The sequence below is a fragment of the Tenebrio molitor genome, chromosome 1 (genome assembly GCF_963966145.1).
Source record: "Tenebrio molitor chromosome 1, icTenMoli1.1, whole genome shotgun sequence".
In the NCBI taxonomy this organism is placed as follows: Eukaryota; Metazoa; Arthropoda; class Insecta; order Coleoptera; family Tenebrionidae; genus Tenebrio; species Tenebrio molitor.
The window spans coordinates 11,670,785-11,690,694 of record NC_091046.1 but is presented as its reverse complement, the minus strand read 5'-3'; the positions used below and the strand labels follow the sequence as shown (position 1 = coordinate 11,690,694).

Here is a 19,910-nt window from a genome sequence, read left to right as displayed (position 1 = left end):
AAGTCAACATTTATCGGCGGCCCATAAATTCGGAGTCTAATTTGAGAGTTCCCATTCAAGAGAGTATTGTATCAGTTACTCCAGAAATGATCCGTAACTCTGCTTCAAGAAGTTTCTTACGTAGTGCACAATTGTGCCATCATTTCGCAATATTGCTATTGAACAACATTGATTTTGCATACATCAAACCAATCAGCAGCTTCATATCATAGCAACTACAACCTTGTTATAGAGCAATATTGGTCAATTTTAAAACAGAATCGCCCCAAATGTCAACAAAATTCCACATCAGAAAACGCCAAAATTCTAAGTAAACTTTTTGTTGATTGTTGCGATATCAATAATTAATTTTTGCTGTCTAGCAATCTGTCCACTTTTTAGTAATAGCTGAGGACGAGCTTCTGGGATTGGTGAAATTGAAAACGCGGTTATGTGAGCAACAGAAAAATTTATTTTAATCATCTTGGAGTCTCTTTTGCTGTCGGCACATGCATGTTTTCTATATGGAGGCAGTTCTGGGACTGACTGCATAATAAAGACCAATGCAATGTAAAGTAACCGTATGTATAATAGGTTTACAGTAATTAAAAATGGATGTCCATTTTAACAACTTGTCATTATACATACTAATTTAACTAAAACAGATACATATTTTTGGGATGTAATTTTATTAATCCTGTTCCAGAAAAATATTTAAACAATTTCCCTTGGAATTTTTCCACTGACAGAAAATACATCCGTAGATTGTTTAAATTTGAAAAATATAAATACCTGTTTCAAAGGGGGGTCACACTAGAAACACAAAAAAATGTTCTTGTTGCTATCAATACTTCCAAATATTCACTCTCTTAATAAAACAACAATTTGTTAAAGACTATCTAGTTATTTTTCTTCAAATTATGTTTTAAAGAACTTGGTACACCTTTGGAATAAAAAAGTAAAATATCACAGCGCAATTTATCGTCTTTTAAGTTGACATTTGAAATGTCTTTTGCAAATCTTCAATCTTGGCAGAAATAAAAAGCCGCATCTCATCTCATAAATGACGCATGATACACGAATCAATCAGTTTTTCGAAGACGTCTCCCATGGGAGTATCCCTTCCAGAAGACATCAGTGTCGCGTCACGTTCGTACACATCGAAGATTGTCGTTGATCAAGAACAAGAGCCGCCAAGAGAATTATCTGGTTGTGTTTGGACGGTGCGGTGCACCAGACCGCTTACGGACGTAGAGCTGCACAAGGCAAGAGGAGGAGGTAAGAATTCCTGGAAGGACCGGACTGCATACATGTATGCATATCCCGCTGCAGCGGCAGACACTCCTTGGTCATTGCCGGATTGCCGCGGCATCGGCTCGGCATGGCCTCAGCGGCCGCATTCTTGTACCCCGCACCGCACAACACCCGCAACGCCATCATCTCAGACTACTGCGCAGTTACTACAAATACTATCGCTTTCCCGCCTTTGTGGTAGCCTCATCGTGTGGCGTTTGCTGCTTCTTTCATCAAAAGAAAAAAAGAGAGACAGAAGAAAAAAGAAGAAATTCACTGCGCTGCTAACGATGAGCACGTTACCGCAACCGTGCCGTTTGCGGCTTAGAAATGTTATCCTTTTTCAAAAAAATTGCCCTCACATAAACTACGTTGCAACGAAAAATAATCAACAACAATTTGTCAAATTTATTTTGTGCCCCAATAAATCAACAAAAAGGTGTTACAAAAAATTAAAAAATCGACACCGCTGATTAAAAAGGGAGTTTGTAATCACACGATAAAAAACAAAATATGTAAACACACGAATCAATGAAACACTTGTCCGCATTCAACAAATAAAGCTTGTAAATTATGGTAATATGTAATTTGTGTTTTGATAAATGGACAAATTGTAGAATTTGCCAATAAAATGTTTACATATACATATTTAAAATTATTGTTTCGTCAGAAAAACTAGAGCAAGCTGATAAGACTCTGGGCTTTACAGGCCAAAGCATAGGACGACGAACACAGCCATTGACCGCCACCGGATGCGAATGCATCACAACATTCACAACACAAGTTAACGCCCGGTGAAATCTGCTCCTTATGTGGTTGTGTACAAAGGTTCACAGGGTGATTCAACCATTCTTCCGTATTTATTGAATGTCGCTTTTACAGTTACCCAAAAACTAAATTGTTGTTACGTTGGCAATTTATTTTACAAAAACATTTTTGCGTGTATCAAAGGGAGAACATTTCAAAAAAATGTCTTTGTTAAACTGCATTTATGTGCGTATAATTACAATAAAATAAACATATAAAATATATTTCAAAATCTTATTAGCTTTAAAATTTTCGTTCAAAATATGTATAGGTAAATACACCTACATGTAGAAAAAATACAATTGCTGTTCCTACTGTTATAATAAGAAATAAAAAATAGACTCTAGAATCAAAGAACCTGCGAATCCCAACTAGTAACAATGTAAAAACAAAATAAAGATTCATTTGTCAAATTAAATATTAACGTACCATATGTCTGTTGAATTTTACAATACTTTATTTAGATCTGAATAATTCTCAAAAATGTAGTCAATATTAAAAAACTACAAAAATATATGAAATATTTTAGATATCTTTCACGAAAATCATCATTCATTGAAATGATAAAGATATAAAAGAATTATGTATATTGGCCTGTCGCTCATTGACTGACCGTTTGTTTGTTATTTAGACAGAAATAAATATTTTACGCTTACCTATATCTGCAACAATAGTTATTTATGCAACGAGTTTCTGTGTAAATTGTGCTTTTCTAATTGCCCGAGGGACAAGATTAAAACATAAGCGTAGCGAGGGTTTTAAGGCCTCGAAGGCAATTAGAGAAGCCCAATTTACTCAGAAACGAGTTGCATACAAAATTTTATTGTTTTCAACTGTCATAAATTCTCATTTTTCTCCTTTGTAAACTGCCTCTTAACTGCTCTAAAGCAAAATGAGCAGATAACGAACCGTTGCCCTAGAGCCTAGACAACACATTCAACGTTACATTTCTGACCAGGTCTTGAAAAATTTCTCAAAACTGTCAAAAGCAAATGTGAAACCTTTTTTAAAAGATTTGGAAGCTTCAGGGACGTCGTTTCAAACAATAAATATATTTATTTTTACTTAAGAGAAATTAATTTATTGGCTAATGTATTAAAATCATCTGAAGCAGAAATCTATCTGGAATGGTAAATAATGTTGATGATGTTTCAAAGCGTATGTTAGCAGACCATTTAATAGTAGGGTTTTACTTGTTTCTTACAGCTAAACTTCTTGTAAATTTTATTGTATGTGGCTAGGTATTCAAAAATAAGTGCCCAAAATTTTAACAAAAATACTTAAAAACCTAATGTAATTTTTGTTAGAAGAACACAAATTATCTATTTAGCGCACTTCCAAAATTTTGACTAGATTGAATTCCATTATCATGGATGAAATAAGTTGAAATCGAGCATAATTGTCACCACTAAAAATACACTGAAAGGCATAGAAATAGAAATATTCGGCAATACTTTTTAGTATTTTCTAATATGTCCTGTCAGAGAAAACAATACATATAAGTGAATATGTATTTTATTTGGTTGTTTATTATTATGTATTTATTATTATTGTGCTAGACTTTACTTTCTTTTATAATGAAAAAATATATTAAAGCATAAAATGCGAAATTTATCGACTTGTACAAAATTAGGTTGATACACTTAATATCCTCTTGAATTGTTTGAACTATTTACAGAAACACAATATTTTTAAGTAAAATTCCCTGAAAGAAAATCCAAAATAGACAATCATTCCATGTTACTAAGTCGTTATAAAGTCGTTATTAAAAATGAAACCTTGTTTCTATGCATCTTAATCAGACAAGTACATACATTATTATAGGAAACTGAAAATTATATTCGGTGCAAACCCAACTAAATATAAGTACGCAACTCCAATTTAAGCACCAGAAGTTACTGCGATTCGGTTCACAACAAAAGCAGCACAACTGTCAATTATGCATACATTTCAACAAAAGACGTCTTAGTCTGACGATGTTACCGTGATGGATTTCAGACAATTCTATTTTTAAGTGTGACGAAAAACATTTTCAACTGCGTATACCTAAAGTACGCTCAAGTCTTATACAGCACTTGATTAGGAAAAAAAATTGTATTTATGTGATTCGACAGTAAATATTCTGTCCAAAGTGAATGTGGTTTTGTAAAAACTAATCTGTTGGCAAACTTGGCACGCATCACAGCAATTTAAGTTTCTACAAGTTTTTTGGAACACCTATATATGATAAAGATATTTCGAGCAGATTTCCAAATTCACAATAAAACACCGATAATATTGACGACAATGGAGTCCGTAGACAGATACAGATGCGTACATCGCGTAGGAGGGAGCGCTTTTCTATTTATAATTTTGTTATGACTGAGCCCCCCTGCGAACATTTAAAGTTATATTTAACATAATACTGTCACCTACTCCCAAAAAGAAAAAATCTCTACGAACATCTTTATGTTTCTGTAGGGCAGTAGAATTTTTCTTTTCTTAACGTAATACAGAAATGTACTGTGATTATTTTTCCAAATTTAAGGATGACTAGGAAGTGTGATTATTAATTTAGACACAACATAAAGTACAGTGAAAAACAATAGGGTGGTCCATATGGAGGTTGGAGAAATTTTTTGTTTGCAAGTATGTATTGAAATTTAAAAAAATTATAAGTTTAAGCTTCAATACACAATAGAGTCGACATCTTCCATGGAGATATATTTTTGAAAAAAAAAAAAATAGATACTCAGTTCTACTTAATGGGTACAGCATTCCGCAAACTCCTAGTTCAATGGCCGATGAATAACCCTGGATATACCTTCTACCTTCCCCTACAATATTTCACCCTATTCACAAAATCGTCTACCTTTCAACTCGTAAAACAAATGTTAACATTTTTGCAGCTTGCACATCTTGACGAAATAAATCGCTCGGGCATAGTTTATTTTTGGTGTTAAAATGTGCAGCATCTGCGCGTGCTAAGGATATGGCATTATTCAGCAAAAGAAGGAGCACGTACCAAGATCGAAAATTCCTCGACAAGCATACGTATGCAACACCTGCCCAACTAAGCAATGATTTGAATTAAATAAAAGAACTGCATATAACCAGGAAAGGTACCACCTGCCTACATGAAATCAAAGACAGCTGTCGTTCGTGCCGCCACAAGACACTGAACGAAACCGATTTTTTTTCTTCAGCATCTTTTTTGTAACGCAGCCAATTTACCACTTCATCAAATTAACACCACTTTCAGATTTTGAAAAAATTATACGAATTTTTGTGGTAGATCTTAGATTTTTAGCCATATAAAAAGATTACAGTAAGTACAGTTGCGGCCGTTGAAAACTCAGACACTTTGACAACGCCAAACTTTTAGCTTTGTAAATGGTATTGAAAGTGACGTTTCTCAAAATGTCACTCAAACATTATCCACATTAATTTCTCGCGCAATGGCTCTTATACTCACACCGTCCCTCAGTCAAACACATTTTTGCAAATCAGATAATTGCGGCATTTCAGAAGTTACGCGCGATTCTGACCTAATATGTCAAATACTGACACTGACTTTATAATCCTTGATGAAAATCCTGTTTACGCTAATCAAATTTCGGAATTTATACAGTGTTTAAATCTTTCCTGTCTGAGATTTCAACGGCCGCAACTGTACATCTATGTACTCGTATGTACTTGAATTTTTCGGGTTCATAATAAAATTTTGAAAAAACCTCTCGACCGGAACACGTCTCGAATTTCATTCGATTAACTATGCAAACCAAAAAATAAGAAATAATTTTAATAATAGCTTAGTAACAACCGAATAAATTATTAACAAGTAAACCGATTTAATTATACCTGGCCCAAACATGTGCTACTCGGTAATTATCGATAACTTAGTAGACATAATGGAAACAAATGAAGAAGCAAGGCACGTGACCGGAAGCACAGTCATGATTACACAGACCACCTGGCGGAGCTGTTTCTAAAATACATGTTTACCCAAGATTGTTCTTTTGCAGGCAATTCATCAAAATTATTAAATTTTTTTAAATCGCCACGAACTTTTAGATACAGGAATTTGATTCAAGTGTAAATTGGATTAGAACGGTCCTAAATACCAAACTGAGAGAAAATATGTTGGAATTATGAAATCACCAATTAATGTCCGATATATGGCAACATTCAAGCAAGAATGCATCAACCTTGGATGAATGCAGGAAGGCCGCGCGGGGGCGCCAGATGCGCGCCAGCTGCTGGATGGCACGAGCCCGCAGCTGCCGATGAGACCCTCTCCTGTATCTAATCTTTTGCCTGTGTTAGTGCCAGTAAAATGATGACCATCTAACACCTTCCTTCATCAACTTACTTAAGCCACGCCACGAGTCGTTCACCAAAAGCTGTGGCATTGGGGAACATGCGCCATAACCAACTGCTTGAAAGCTATTGCAACAAGAAACATGCGCCGTGACGAACAAGTTCGAAGGGATTAAATACAGAAAAAGGTGTACTTCGTCGGTCTCGTCAACGGACACAAGTAAAATAACCGCAGAATCTCTTGATCAAATCGAAAGTAAAATTTTAATGATTCCTAAAAAACATATCAACCTTCGTATGTCGCACAGTCACGTGTTTACTACATGGGAAAAGTACCACCATCATAAAAGGGTTATTCTATGTTTAAAATAATTATTGTTGTTGAGACTTCGAATTTAAAAATACCTGTGAAGTTTTTCAGATATAAAAAAGATCAACACTAACCTCCCTTTTTAAGTGTGACAAAACCGGAAGGGTGCAGACTGAAGAAGATAGGAAGGGTAAAAAGACTGCTGTGGTAAAACTGCATCGCGTGCAAGCTGTTGGACGGGGTTGAGGTTCCACCACACCTGCTCGTAGCAGATGTGCACGTCTACATCCTAAGGTCCCGTCTGTATTCAAACCCATATTTAAAGCTGTATTAGATGCCATCTTTATTTTCCTCTAGAGAGTTATGGGTAAAGATAACATTACTAAAATCAAGGGTAGGTATCGCGTTCTTGTTAAATAGGTAAGTCTATATTCTTTTACAGCCCTAAAATACGACACGCTGCAATAAATGTCTACATGGTAAATACGTTCGAAAAGCCGGTCAACATTTTCGGGGAAAATCAATTTTTTTTTCCAAAATGAATTATTTACGGTCAATTCCAAACCGTTTATTTGTATTTATAACATGTTTTCGAGTTGAGACAAGCGCAGATTTCTGCCATACAAAAGAGTTCTTCAACAATACTAATCAACGACTACTAGTACCTATGCGAATATTCTATTGGTTGTTCGATTTAGATTGCTTCGGGACAGGTAACTCCCACCTATGGCAAAAAGAGTCGGCGATATTGCTGCACTATTACTCATCTACAATCAACGTTCTCGACGAGGACAAACAATCACAACAATTTCACACCGATCAAGCCATTCTGTACGACCGAAACCCTCCGATTCAAAAAAATAAAACGCTTCGCAGCGCCGTCTTTTCGGAACAGCCTGTAGAATTGAAAATATGTCGCTGGCCTCGTTTTTCGCAGGATGAAAACACCTCATCTCTATAATGGTCCAGACGGCGAGCATTGCATAACCTAGACGATGGTGCGAATGTGAGGATGAACTATTTCGGTTCGATGGGAGGGTATATTTAGAGAGAAATCTCGGACAGCAGCAGCAATCGACGCGCGGTCATCGCACTTTCGAGGAGAAGGGGTTGACCTAGTCGGACGATGGGGTGCACGGCTCAGGTCAAGGGGTAAAGGTCGTTGTCCTTGCGACCATCCCCTATTCGAAAATAAATCCTATCGACGCTACATACGCACGACGCAAAACCCAATGTCTACGCCGCTCGGGGAAGGCGCGACAGGTTTTATTGTCTGTCCTCAAGAACGTCTAATTAGAGCTCCGAGTTTCTTCGGTTCGACGAGCGGCAGAGTTTTTCGGATGAACAATCTCTTAAATATTCAACGTGAACAACAGAACATGCAATATCATTTTCTATCGGCTAATTAAGGGGTACCCTTCCTGGAATCTTTACGAGCAATCTCCACCCTGTCGCAACTGGCGCACACATAGTTGCATGCATACACCATTTTGTTGCAAAAATTCGCACAACGTCCTGTGAATGACCAGCATAAATGTGTAGCCGTATTCTTTTTTTTTATCAAATAATAGCTACGAACAACTGAAAGGTTTATGTTTCAGATATCAGAAAACTAGATTTGCAAACTCGGAAGGTCAACACAGTGATATCTATATCTAGGTATGACCGAGCTGTAAACTACGTAAAACCACGTAAATCTCGTATAGTAGATTGATGCGAACTGAAATAAAAACTGACAAAATATTAGAAAAAGAAAAACCTCATTTACAGCCCTCGCAGCATCTAATTTATACTTATTAAGCCGGCAATAATTTATTATTTGCCCGCAAAGAAAACTGTGTCTATTTCCACTTAAAACTTGAATGTCACGAAAATCGTTACACATCCGACAGACGTTTCGTCAGCGTCTGCATGAGTACGTAGTGTTACGCGATCCAAATTCGAGATGTCCTGGTTATTCCTGGCGCCGGCAATTCTAATCCAACGCCAACTCCGCACATATTAAAATGATGTGCCAAATCTCCCGCCTTACGTCCTGACTCACAACAATATAATTCGCTATTAAGGGCCAAATCGATTGTGACCACACCAAGTGATCGATATGGAGTCTTTGACTACCGAAACAACATCATTTTTGAAAGTATCAAACAGCATAGCACTTGTTTAAAAAAAAAACTTACCGGTCGTAGACGTTTCCGGATTGAGCATACTTCTGGACTCTGGATAGCGGGGGCAGGACGTCGTCGTCTGCAGGACTGCCCGACGAGCAATCTCCCTGTTCGTACACACCTACAAAAAGATATAGCTTAAATTTTGGGAATTTTTCCATTTTTCAATATTATTAAAAGCGTTTGTGTAATATAACAGACGCTAAATAAAAAAAATTAATTATTTCCCTATGATTAATTATTGTAATAATTCAATATGAATCCTTAACCAAGCACTATTTTCAATTTTTTAAACTAAATTTAAACGAACCTTGGACTAAATTTTAAAACATTCAATTATCGTAAGTTTTAATCTTTTTGAACGCCAACACGAAAATAAGTATATGCACCTCGGAAGTGCATGACTTTTACCCGCGGTGCTTTGTAGAACCCTCGGGCTACAAACTGCACCTCGGGTAAAAATCATGCACTTCACTCCCTCGGTGCGTAATCTACTATTTCTCATTTCTATTGCAAAATGTATCGTTAATTGGGAACCACTTATTTGCTGGATATTGGACTATAAAGAACAGTTTTTACTTATGACTTAATTGACACATGGCATTTGCTAACTTTTATGATCTATCACAACCGAATTGCATAAATGCTTTTATCTACGAGGTCTTTCTTACAGAAGTTTTTAAATATTAGGTTTACAAAGTGGACGGCCAGACAGATATAATCCGCTATTTCGGTGGGATCCAGTAGGTACACCAAATTTTCTATGGTGTGAAATGCACTTACATTTTCTGTCAATGATCAATGTCAATTTTAACAAACAAAATGCCTAATCTAACCGAAAACGCAAAAGTGCACATTCTTTCCAAATTAGAAGAAGGGTGGTGGATCCGGAAGGTAGCCCAGTATTACAACATCGCGAAGAGTACCGTGCAGAGGGACAATATTATGGTGTTCTAAAATATTAGCGACATTTTATGTTGTCAAACTTACCTAACCTATATGTAGATATAAAAAATATGACGCTCAAATTTCAAAAAGGCATCTTTACATGTACAAAAACTGTAATAAATCGACTTCTTGATTTTTGAGGTGTGCTCGATAATTTTGAAATTTACTGTACATATGTGACAACTACGTAAAATAACTGACAGCACAACAAAAAGTGTCGTTATGCTTAAAATTTTTAATTTTCTTTAAAGAAATCTACAAAGAATGCAACCATGTGGTAAATATAAGGTAAAGACACGACAGCAATAGTTTTTCAGAAATTCATATACTACTTTATGAATGATTCTGAACTGCAAGTTGTTTTAGATGAATCAACTGCCTTTTATGACAAAAAAAAAGAAAATTACACAACTCTAAAACCAAAATAGAACGTTCACACTCGTAAATATTCAATTACCAGTCTAAGAAAGAAATAATCCCTTGAAGTTCAACAACTGCGTATTTACGCAGAAAAATTCTACAAAGTATCGTTTATACTTTTTATTACATTAATTTGCTTCCTTAGTGTGAGAGTACACAAATTACTACATTACTCATTTAAAATTCATCTTCAAAAAAGAAGAGTTTCAAAGTCTTTACGATACTTTTCTCTATACCCAAGGTTTCCAACATGTTTTCATATTTTTCAATGTGCATTGCCTAGAATAACTAGCACCACATTTCAACACGTTTCAAGTAACTTTTACATATTATATTTGATAATTTCAATTATCGAACAAAGTGCGTCATATAAATACGTTCCATTTATTTAATTAAGACGATTACTTATTATTTTTATTACCATACATTGTATCAACTAAAAAATGAAATTGCGGAATACTCAAAAAATGAAATTTTATTTCTGTGAATGTATCCGCAGAAGTGAAAATTCAATTTTCTTTTACAATTTTTGTAGTGCAAGTAAAGTAGGTACCTAATTTAGATTTCTGATCACTGAAATAATCTTCAGAAAAGATATTATATCTTCACATGTATCTATTCGAAATGTATTTTTCAAATGATTTAATCTTGGCTATTCGTTACCTGTAGACTCAAGTAAAGTATGTTCTTGTTTAACCAAATAAGCATTCCAACATGTAACATCAAGAACAACTGTACAAATACCTATCAGTCTGTTGGCAGAAAAGCATGGCTTTCTCGTAAATCGATAAAATCTTAATCCTTCCGATGAAACATTATTCCACAAAATAAGTGGTCAGAATAATGTTTAACGAAAAGCATTCCGCTCAGACGGTAAAATCTTGATATATCGAAGTGGTGCGTGATTAATGAACGAAAGACATCTATCATCACGATGTAAATAAAAATTATTAGCAAAAAAGAGGGTGCGGACCTGACAGGTTCTATGCATCTTTTCCACGTGAAGTACATGATGGTGGTGTAAAATCCCAACAATTACGCACCACGCGCACACCGGAACATTAAAACTGACGACCGCAGACCGGAATCGGTCCATTATCGGAATCACACTTGAAAAATGAACCGGATACTGTCAAACTTGCCGGTCGTCAGGACATCACCCGCCAAGGAAAGAGTTTTACGGAGAAGATCAGTCGGGTGGAGACGTTGTTTCGGTGCGTCACCGAACGTCGCGGAGGCGCCACCAATCGGTTAAGTGACTGATCCGATCAATATGAGCGTGCGTACGGGCGTGGTGAACACTTCAAAATCCACCAACATGGAAAAGCCGCATGCCATGAAGGAGCGTACTTTACATATTACCCCATTTGTGTACGACTTGCACCGAACCCTTTCCATTTTGCACCCGCCTTGTTGCGTGTCTAGTTGAGACACATTTGCATACCGCATATGAAGAAAAATCAACCGAGACCGAAAACAAAAATGGCGGCACTCGACCGCTCGGAAATGTGGCCGCAAATATTCCAATATTTCGAAAAAACTCTTTTTAAATTAAATCCACTTTGGACAAATTACGGCTCGATGTGTGTTTACGCAAACATGACCGATCACAAACTGACACTGTCAGAAAAATTATGTTCCCTCATTTTGGGCTACATAACCTCCCTGTGGAAAATAATTTGATTGATGGGTATTTAACTAAATCATTCGTCTTGGTTAACCCATTATTTAACAAAATTTAAACAAAGTGACACTGATCAATGTCCAAATTTTGAACAGTAGGTTTGACTAATAAAATTACCATTTTTATACTGTTTTGATTCAAACCCAGCCTTTCAAATGTTAAAATCAAAATATGTACTCGTTCAGACGGAAACTACATATCGACAATGAATAACGTAATTGTTTTTCACAAAAATTAAATCAAAATGTACAATTCCGGACACGGAATCTTGGCCAACATTTTTTAGACATTTCTTTAAAAAATGATGTAAACCAATTATTAAAAATTACTTTGAAGTTTTTCTTGTGACATCAAAAAACGGGAAATGGCATTATCGAGTCAAAAGTTGGGTTATATTCAATAAAGGCCAGTTCACACATGTTTGTCAGTTAAATGTCAGTTGTGGCCAAGATTTCGTGTCCGCAATTGTACATATTTGATATTTTCCGTTATGAGATACGAGTATACTCATATATATTTATTTGTGTTAAATATCATAAGTACCACAAGAAAAGATAAAATTTTATATTTAAATTTAATAATGGTGGTACAGTTAGGGACAAATCAAAATCGTCACAAACGGTAAAATTGAGGTTAATAATGTAAAGCCTATTTTACATTTTTTGACAGTATATTGACAGTGTTGCCCGAAATTCCGTGTCTCGAACTGTACTACGTAGTCCATCAAAAATATGTTAAAAAGTACACATTTAATTCGAACTAAATTCCTTCAGGACACACGACAGAAAAATAACAAATGGACACGTAGCTACTGGACAATGTTTTTTTTTTCTTGAACAACCTTGTCTTTCAATTTTAAACGTTCATTTAACAATTTAAACTAGTATCCAATTCAAGTGTTAAAAACCAAAATCTCCTCTCGTTTAATTAGAACAATTTACTCATGATCAATGGCGCGATTTTTTTCCAAATGAATTAAATGTAGAACAATATGAAAATAACAAAACTAACTTGTTTGTAAAAAAAATGTTGTACCTACATATTTAATATTTTTGCATTCTTCTTACTTACCCCGGTTCAGTATGGCATGGAAAATGTTATGTTAAAAATAATGCAAAAAGACATACTGCACATACATATTTCATAATTCAAATTGACGCAGCGACATTACTAAATGGTTTACAAAAAAGTTTAAAAACCACAACACTAACTAAAATTAAGGTCCTTCGAGGTGATAGTGAAAAATAACAGGTATTCATCTTCTCTACAACATATTTTTCTATTCTTATTCAATTTATACAAGAAACTTGAAACTCCAAATGGAAGTATGTATATCATACTCATCTTAAATTTAAACATGTGCAACAACCTATTGTGCATACTTGTTGTAATTATTGTATAATTGCAACTATAAACGTACAAATCATTATCAACAATAGTTATTTAAAGAATGTTAATGTTATATTTAACGCACAATCAACACGTTAACACTCTGAATATTAACTTGTAACCAGTTAAGACCTTTCTAATAACTCATTTGTAGAACATTCATATTAAGTACTTCATAAAAAACCAATTAAAAAGAGGCTTTACAAAATTCATCACCTCTTCATAATCCAATAAACGTAAAACAAATAATATAAGATTATGTAGTATCAAGTTAATCCTTGTGGTATTCGCATTTAGTCGGAATAAAAACTGAATGTTTCGGCGCTCCATTTTAAAATATGTTTAAGGACAAATTCTTATCTGTTTCACATTAAAAATCTAAATATTAATTAAATTCTCAGTAATAAAAGTTGCAAGAATTAAAAACAGGTATTAATATTACATATTAACGATAACAAAGTGAGTATTTATTTCAAAACATATACATACACCCATTTACGGTACACTTACCACTTTGTTTTCAATCCTAGGAATATGATAAGCTTAATTCATGACTAATATTTTTCTACTACGTATTTACAATCACGTGCTTCTGAAAATCAGAGATTTAAAAAAATGGAATTTTGGGTTAAAATAAGTACATACTTAAATCCAGACAATTTAAAAATATTTGTAATTAACATTGGAACTGTTTATAAGTAATTATTTTATTCACAATAATATTGTTACAAATATTAAAAAAATAGCGGTTATAAGTAACACTGTACAATTTCTCTTTACATTATTAAACCGTTAGGTTAAAAGATTATAACCAAACAGAAACAGAAATCTAGCCATTTTTGGTAAGTTTTATTTTAAAGTTGTGAGACAATCAAAAATTCATGAATTCATTAAAACTTTAATGAGTTGGGATTTCAAGCTAAAAATTATTTTAGACAGAAGTTTATCACTTCTTCTTCTTGCGGTACACTCTTTTTAGGTATAAGTTATAATATTAATATTCCAGTGATTTAAAACTTATCAGATTTTCAAATTCCATTTCTATAAATTTTGCTTATCTTATTTCTAACTCCAATTACACCTGCATTAACTAGCTACGCAGTTATATAAACCAATTAAATACAACGTCAATAATTGAGTTGCAACTGCTTTATTATCAATTCCTCGTCACAGTTTCCAAGAAACTAAAATCGATTTTAACAATTACGACTTCTCTTTAAAAACTGCTCTATCGCTTTTCGCTTAATGAAAAATTTCTCAGGAAAGTTAAAAATGTACAATACAAATATATAACAGGAAAAACAATGTGATTATTTTTTATCGCAAAGAAATGTCGTTGTGTCGAAATGTAGTTTGAATGAATGAATTGGCAAAAATTAAACCACCAAAATCGACTTAGTAATACGTCGTTTGAAATCATCCCAATGGACACAAAAATAATTTTGGTTAGTAATTTTACTGCAAACGTAATTTTAAAAAATTACCTAGTATACACGTTTGTATACTAAATATAAAAAGATTCACTTGTTATTTTACATTAGAAAAATAACAAGTGAATCTTTTTATATGTATTTTCCATCATTGAGGAGCTTGCTATCTAATAGCAACAAATACAGCTAAATTTTTGTATTATTTAATTTTATCATGAATGATATTATGTATACTGCAAGTGTTCTCAAAATTGGCAATATTCTTTATCAATTTTTAAAGGACCTAAATATAACTCCTATAAAAAATACTCTATTAAAAATGACGCCTTGCAAGTACATACATGAAAGATTTGTTATGAAATCATCGTCTAAACAAAAATATTGTGTATTTATCAATAAAAAGATATACACTCTTGCACATACATTTTTCACGTGATTTAGTATGAGTTCGTGATGTGATCATGAACATCTTTACTGAAATAAGTTTTAAGGAGTGTAAACATCACAAAATTCAAAGATTTTTATGCACATTCGTAAATGGTTTTTGTTGGGTGATTTTTAAATCATAGATTAAGAGGTAGGTACATAAGTGTGTACTGTTAATTCCTTCAAAACAGAATTACATGCCGCGGTGGGAGGATTAGGCATGTTTTGAACAACAACATCAAAGATTTTAAAGCACTTACCTTTACAGCCTAAAAAAACATTTTCACTTCAGACCGACATAATAATGAATTATTTTTAGCTTCTCTAATTAAAACCAAGTTCCTAAATTATCAATCGAATAATTTTGTGAATTAAAGCTTAAATTAATTATAGAAAAGTCAGGTAGCCAGCCAGCCGGGTATGTATCAAAAGTGCAAAATTTACGGTTCTGTTGATATTACGAATATTAAAAATTGCAACAATCAATAGATCATACGCCTATATAAATACATACCTATACTATTAAAATATTGTAGGTTTCCAAATTACTAGTATTTACATTTATTGCACTACTAATAAAAACATACCTACTAAATATAAAAGGACAGCAATAGAGATAACTTTTACATCTATGCATATATACTGACAAGAATTTTTTGGCTTTGTCAAATCGGAACATCGCATATTGTGAAGTCCAAAATAAATTCTTATATCGAACACTTTACTAACAAATGCATACAATTTATGGACCATTCAGTGTAAATAAGTATGAGAAGAAGTCATAAAATTTGATTGTTCTAGCAGTGAATAAATCGATGAACTCGCAAGTTTTTTACTCCTTAAAAGTAACACCAACAGTGAAGTAGTGCTATTCATCTTGTATTAATTTTTGTAAACTAGATTAATTCATTTAACCTGCCTCTTTCATTACTGGTTGATAACACTGTCTGTTTCAGAAGTAAAAACACTCAACGCGAAAGCAATTTCATTGATTGTAATTCTCGGGATACAGTTGCCACGGTATCTAGCCACTTCATTTTACATTAAGATATTGTTTTATAAAAATCGACGCCTTTGCCTATCTATTATCCGGCATTGATTTTGAAAACTCTTGCTAGATCTTAGTAATTTTGTGCCTTACTATTTCCTAAGAAGCCAATTCGTTAGAAAGCACGCCATGTTTTTGTTTCGTCACCGGCAGTATGACCAAATGAATCGTCACGCAGCAAAGAACGAATATCTGATTTGATGAAAACATTTTATTTTAGCAGTACCAAGTTTTGGAAAAATAAATTGTGTTCGTCTGTTCGATCAGCAAACTTACATGTTTTATATGCATGAACGGTAACAAAATCTTGTTGGATTCTACTAGGAGCCCAACTCTTCCTTTCTACTTCTAATAATTGTAAAAATCATTAATAAGATGTCTTTAATATCCTGTTCAGTGAGAAGCAAAATCTTATTTATAAGATTTTAAGCATAGGATAGTGCCTTTGAAGATCTACACAAGTGTGTTACAACCTATGTATCTGTTCAATGATTCTTTAATATTTTTTTTATTATTAGTTTAAATATCCAAATGAAATAAAAGAAGATAACACGTTGCCATTAAAGAAAACAGATTTCACTCCAACAACTAAAAAGGGTAAATTGAAGTATACTAATCTAAAAAAGGAACCAACAAGCATTCAAAAAAATGTTGGTCAAGCAGACCGTCGTTTTTTCTCTTTCACTTCTTTTTAGTTGGTACGCTTGCAAATTTCCTTCAGATACATAATCCCTCTTTGATCATTATTTTAATGTAGGTTAAAACATTAATTTAAACGAAAAACCATCATGTGGCACTAAGAACACAAGGAAAACTCGTCGATTACTTCGAAAATTAACTATTTTTTTTTGCAAAAGAAATAATTCATACCACCGCTTGTTCACTGTAGAAAGATGAGAGAAAAACGCTTGACACCTACGCCTTCACAGTTGATGATGGTATGTCGTACGAAAAGAAATAAGCTCTTCAAATGAACAAAAGTGAACAAATCATGAACAGACTAAATAGTGTTCATATAATATCTTCAAAGATGGAGCTAATCGTAATTTTTAATGTCATATTCGTGTTTAAGAACTGAATTGTCAAGAATTGGCTATTTTCATTTCAGAATCATTTTAGGTGCTCTCCACTGTAATCAAATGCTTTAACAGTTTTTAACAGAAATTTGCAGTTTATGCTACTTCTAAAGATTACGGCTTATCCATATGTTTCTAGGGAGTGATAAAGGTGAGACCCAGCCAAATCTGGTGGCAGTTTATAGAACTAAATTGAACAGCACGTCTTAATCGTTATTTATACTCGGAAACCTTAGGAATAATTTTCACTTTTAAAATACTGTCTATAAAAATTATTTTCAATTAATATTTTTACCAAACTAAGACAATTAACTAAACAATAAAAAATACTGCACTTGATGCACAAAATGGCGAATTATTATACATATTTGACTTATACGAAAAACCATTAATTATCTGATCACGTAATATACCTAAACCTAAAATTCGTATGCTTCTCGCTCGTCTATGCGTGTCCTTTAATTACTATTTTAAATCATGGATGAATGAATCGCAATTTCTATAAATAAAATAGGTGACATGTTTGAATTAAACAATGTTGCTACATTTTGCCAATGGCGATACGTTCTAAAACAATAGCTACATACTTTTTAATCTTGCTAAAAGCGTTCTATCGATGAATTGCAGAATTAAATTAATTAAATCAGAAAATTTTCAGACGTCACTCAAGTTACACAAGATGGCATGATACTTCCGATATTCCATTTACCAACATATCAACAACGTAGGTATACTCTTTGATGTAACTTTTCTACAATTCACAAAAAAATTGCAATTTCACAATAGAAAAATGGCGATTGCGTGAATTTTTACAAATATGCAGTACGTCACTTTTAGCGACAAAACCGCATGTGTGTCGCCGGCCTAATTCACAGCACTTTCGATATGCCCACGATGATATACTTTTTTCCCACGCCGCTGACCACGAAATGATCGTTTCTTTCGCTTTCACAGTTTGTTTTTTATTTTTTGACTCGACAAAAACAAATTAAATGGGAAGAACAGGTCGAAGCGGAATTGAAATTTTCCAAAATCTGTTTGAAAAAAATTCTGCACATATTTAGCGGGTGAAACTCAAAAGTCTAAAATGACGTTTACTCGTGTTCCAAGATCTATTATTCATGACTGAGGAATGTAAAAGTTAATTCGTAACTTCCTGATTTGCAATTTATATTACACGTTGTATATAGCCAAGAAATTGAAAAATTCTTAATAAAAAAATAAAGCCATCCTTTTTATTAAGGTGTAATGTAATAACACGATAAAATTTATCGCAAGCAATAACAAAATAAGATTTGTGAAAGGATGTTAAGTCGAAAATTTTAGCCGATGGTAATTAACACTAATTCTTGTTTTTGTGACGAGTCGTGTATCGGGTTCACAGGACTAGGTGCACATTCTGACACAAACTGGCTACATCCGCGTCACAATAAAAAAGAAAAACATCTCAACAATCGTACAAATAATACCCTAATGGTAATGAAATGAACCAGTCATAGGAACACAAATCATTTGAACGAGTGGGAAGGGAATGGTGGAGAGGGTATATGTATCACCGGAAATGACGGTCGACACCCTCTTTATCTGTTCGTCATATTAAGTAGAAGATGCACGTTAGCTCGAAAGAGATTCTGCTCAATTATTTGAACCAGACAACACTCGAATAATTGTCAAATGCTAAAACGCGTAAATAGTAAATACTTGGCATGCACGTAAGAACGCATTCTCAAGATTATTTCTGAAAAAAATATATAAACAATTTATGTCGAGCTGACCTAAATACGGGGCGATTGTTAACGAAAAGTGGTGAATGAGCGGGCAGTTTACAAAGTATTTCGCCAAAATTACAGGTTGTTTAGTAGCAATTACGGAAAATACGCATTTTAACCTATGCAAAAGTGGCGCATGAATTTGGCATTTTACGTTGGAAGTAATCATTGGGAAATTTACATACCTTCGTCACAATCATCCATGCATACATCTTGGATTAATGAAATGTCTGCAGAAGAAGCAACAATATCAGCACTAATAAAATATTTCATTAAGTTAACTCACCCGCCATTTTGTACCAGCATCAAAACATAGCATTTGCAAAGGCACGTGATTTAAAATTTTCATTAATACGACAACATACGTCAACACTTGTAACAATAAATCACATTCAAATACTTAGCTTGACTCATCCACTCTGATAAGTGACTTATTAATTTAGTAATTCACTCAAAATTCTTATTTTCTAATGCAAAACCTCATCATGGCTCAAGTGTGTGCTGTGTACAAAAAAACTTATTTAATTCTCATACCAACATAAAAATATTTAATTCCCGTTATAGTTATCAGAGCGCGGAATTTGAATTGCGTCAACGACTATTTTACTTCACCGTTTAAAACAAATCAGTAAAAACATAAATAAAAACCCTACACTGAAAAATGTCGGTGAATAATTGTATCGACATTATTGCGTTGTCACGCTCGCACCAACTCATCGCATTTTTATTTAGGTTTTAACCCGATAATAATTTTACTTAAATTATCACGACAAGATAATGTATAATTGCCAAATTATATTTTAATCTTAATCTACTATTTGAAACTTAACGATCTCTTTTTTTGTTCGAGACACGTACGTAATT

General features: G+C 33.7%; 1 protein-coding gene across 2 annotated transcripts in view; it reads right to left on the bottom strand.

Moving 5' to 3' along the window:
• The window catches only part of LOC138140024 (serine/threonine-protein phosphatase 4 regulatory subunit 1-like), a 75,327-nt gene extending 55,745 nt beyond the window's left edge, over nt 1-19,582 (bottom strand). Inside the window, exons 1-3 of one of the 2 annotated variants that reach the window (XM_069060698.1) lie at nt 19,333-19,582; nt 19,232-19,276; nt 8,869-8,977 (exon numbers count right to left, since the gene is read on the bottom strand). In XM_069060698.1, the coding sequence (XP_068916799.1) occupies nt 8,869-8,977; nt 19,232-19,276; nt 19,333-19,339 (161 nt within the window). In that variant the 5' untranslated portion in view covers nt 19,340-19,582. The remainder of the gene's footprint in view (nt 1-8,868; nt 8,978-19,231; nt 19,277-19,332) is intronic. The other variant, XM_069060690.1, reaches the window with a different exon arrangement.
• Between the last annotated feature and the right edge of the window lie 328 nt (nt 19,583-19,910).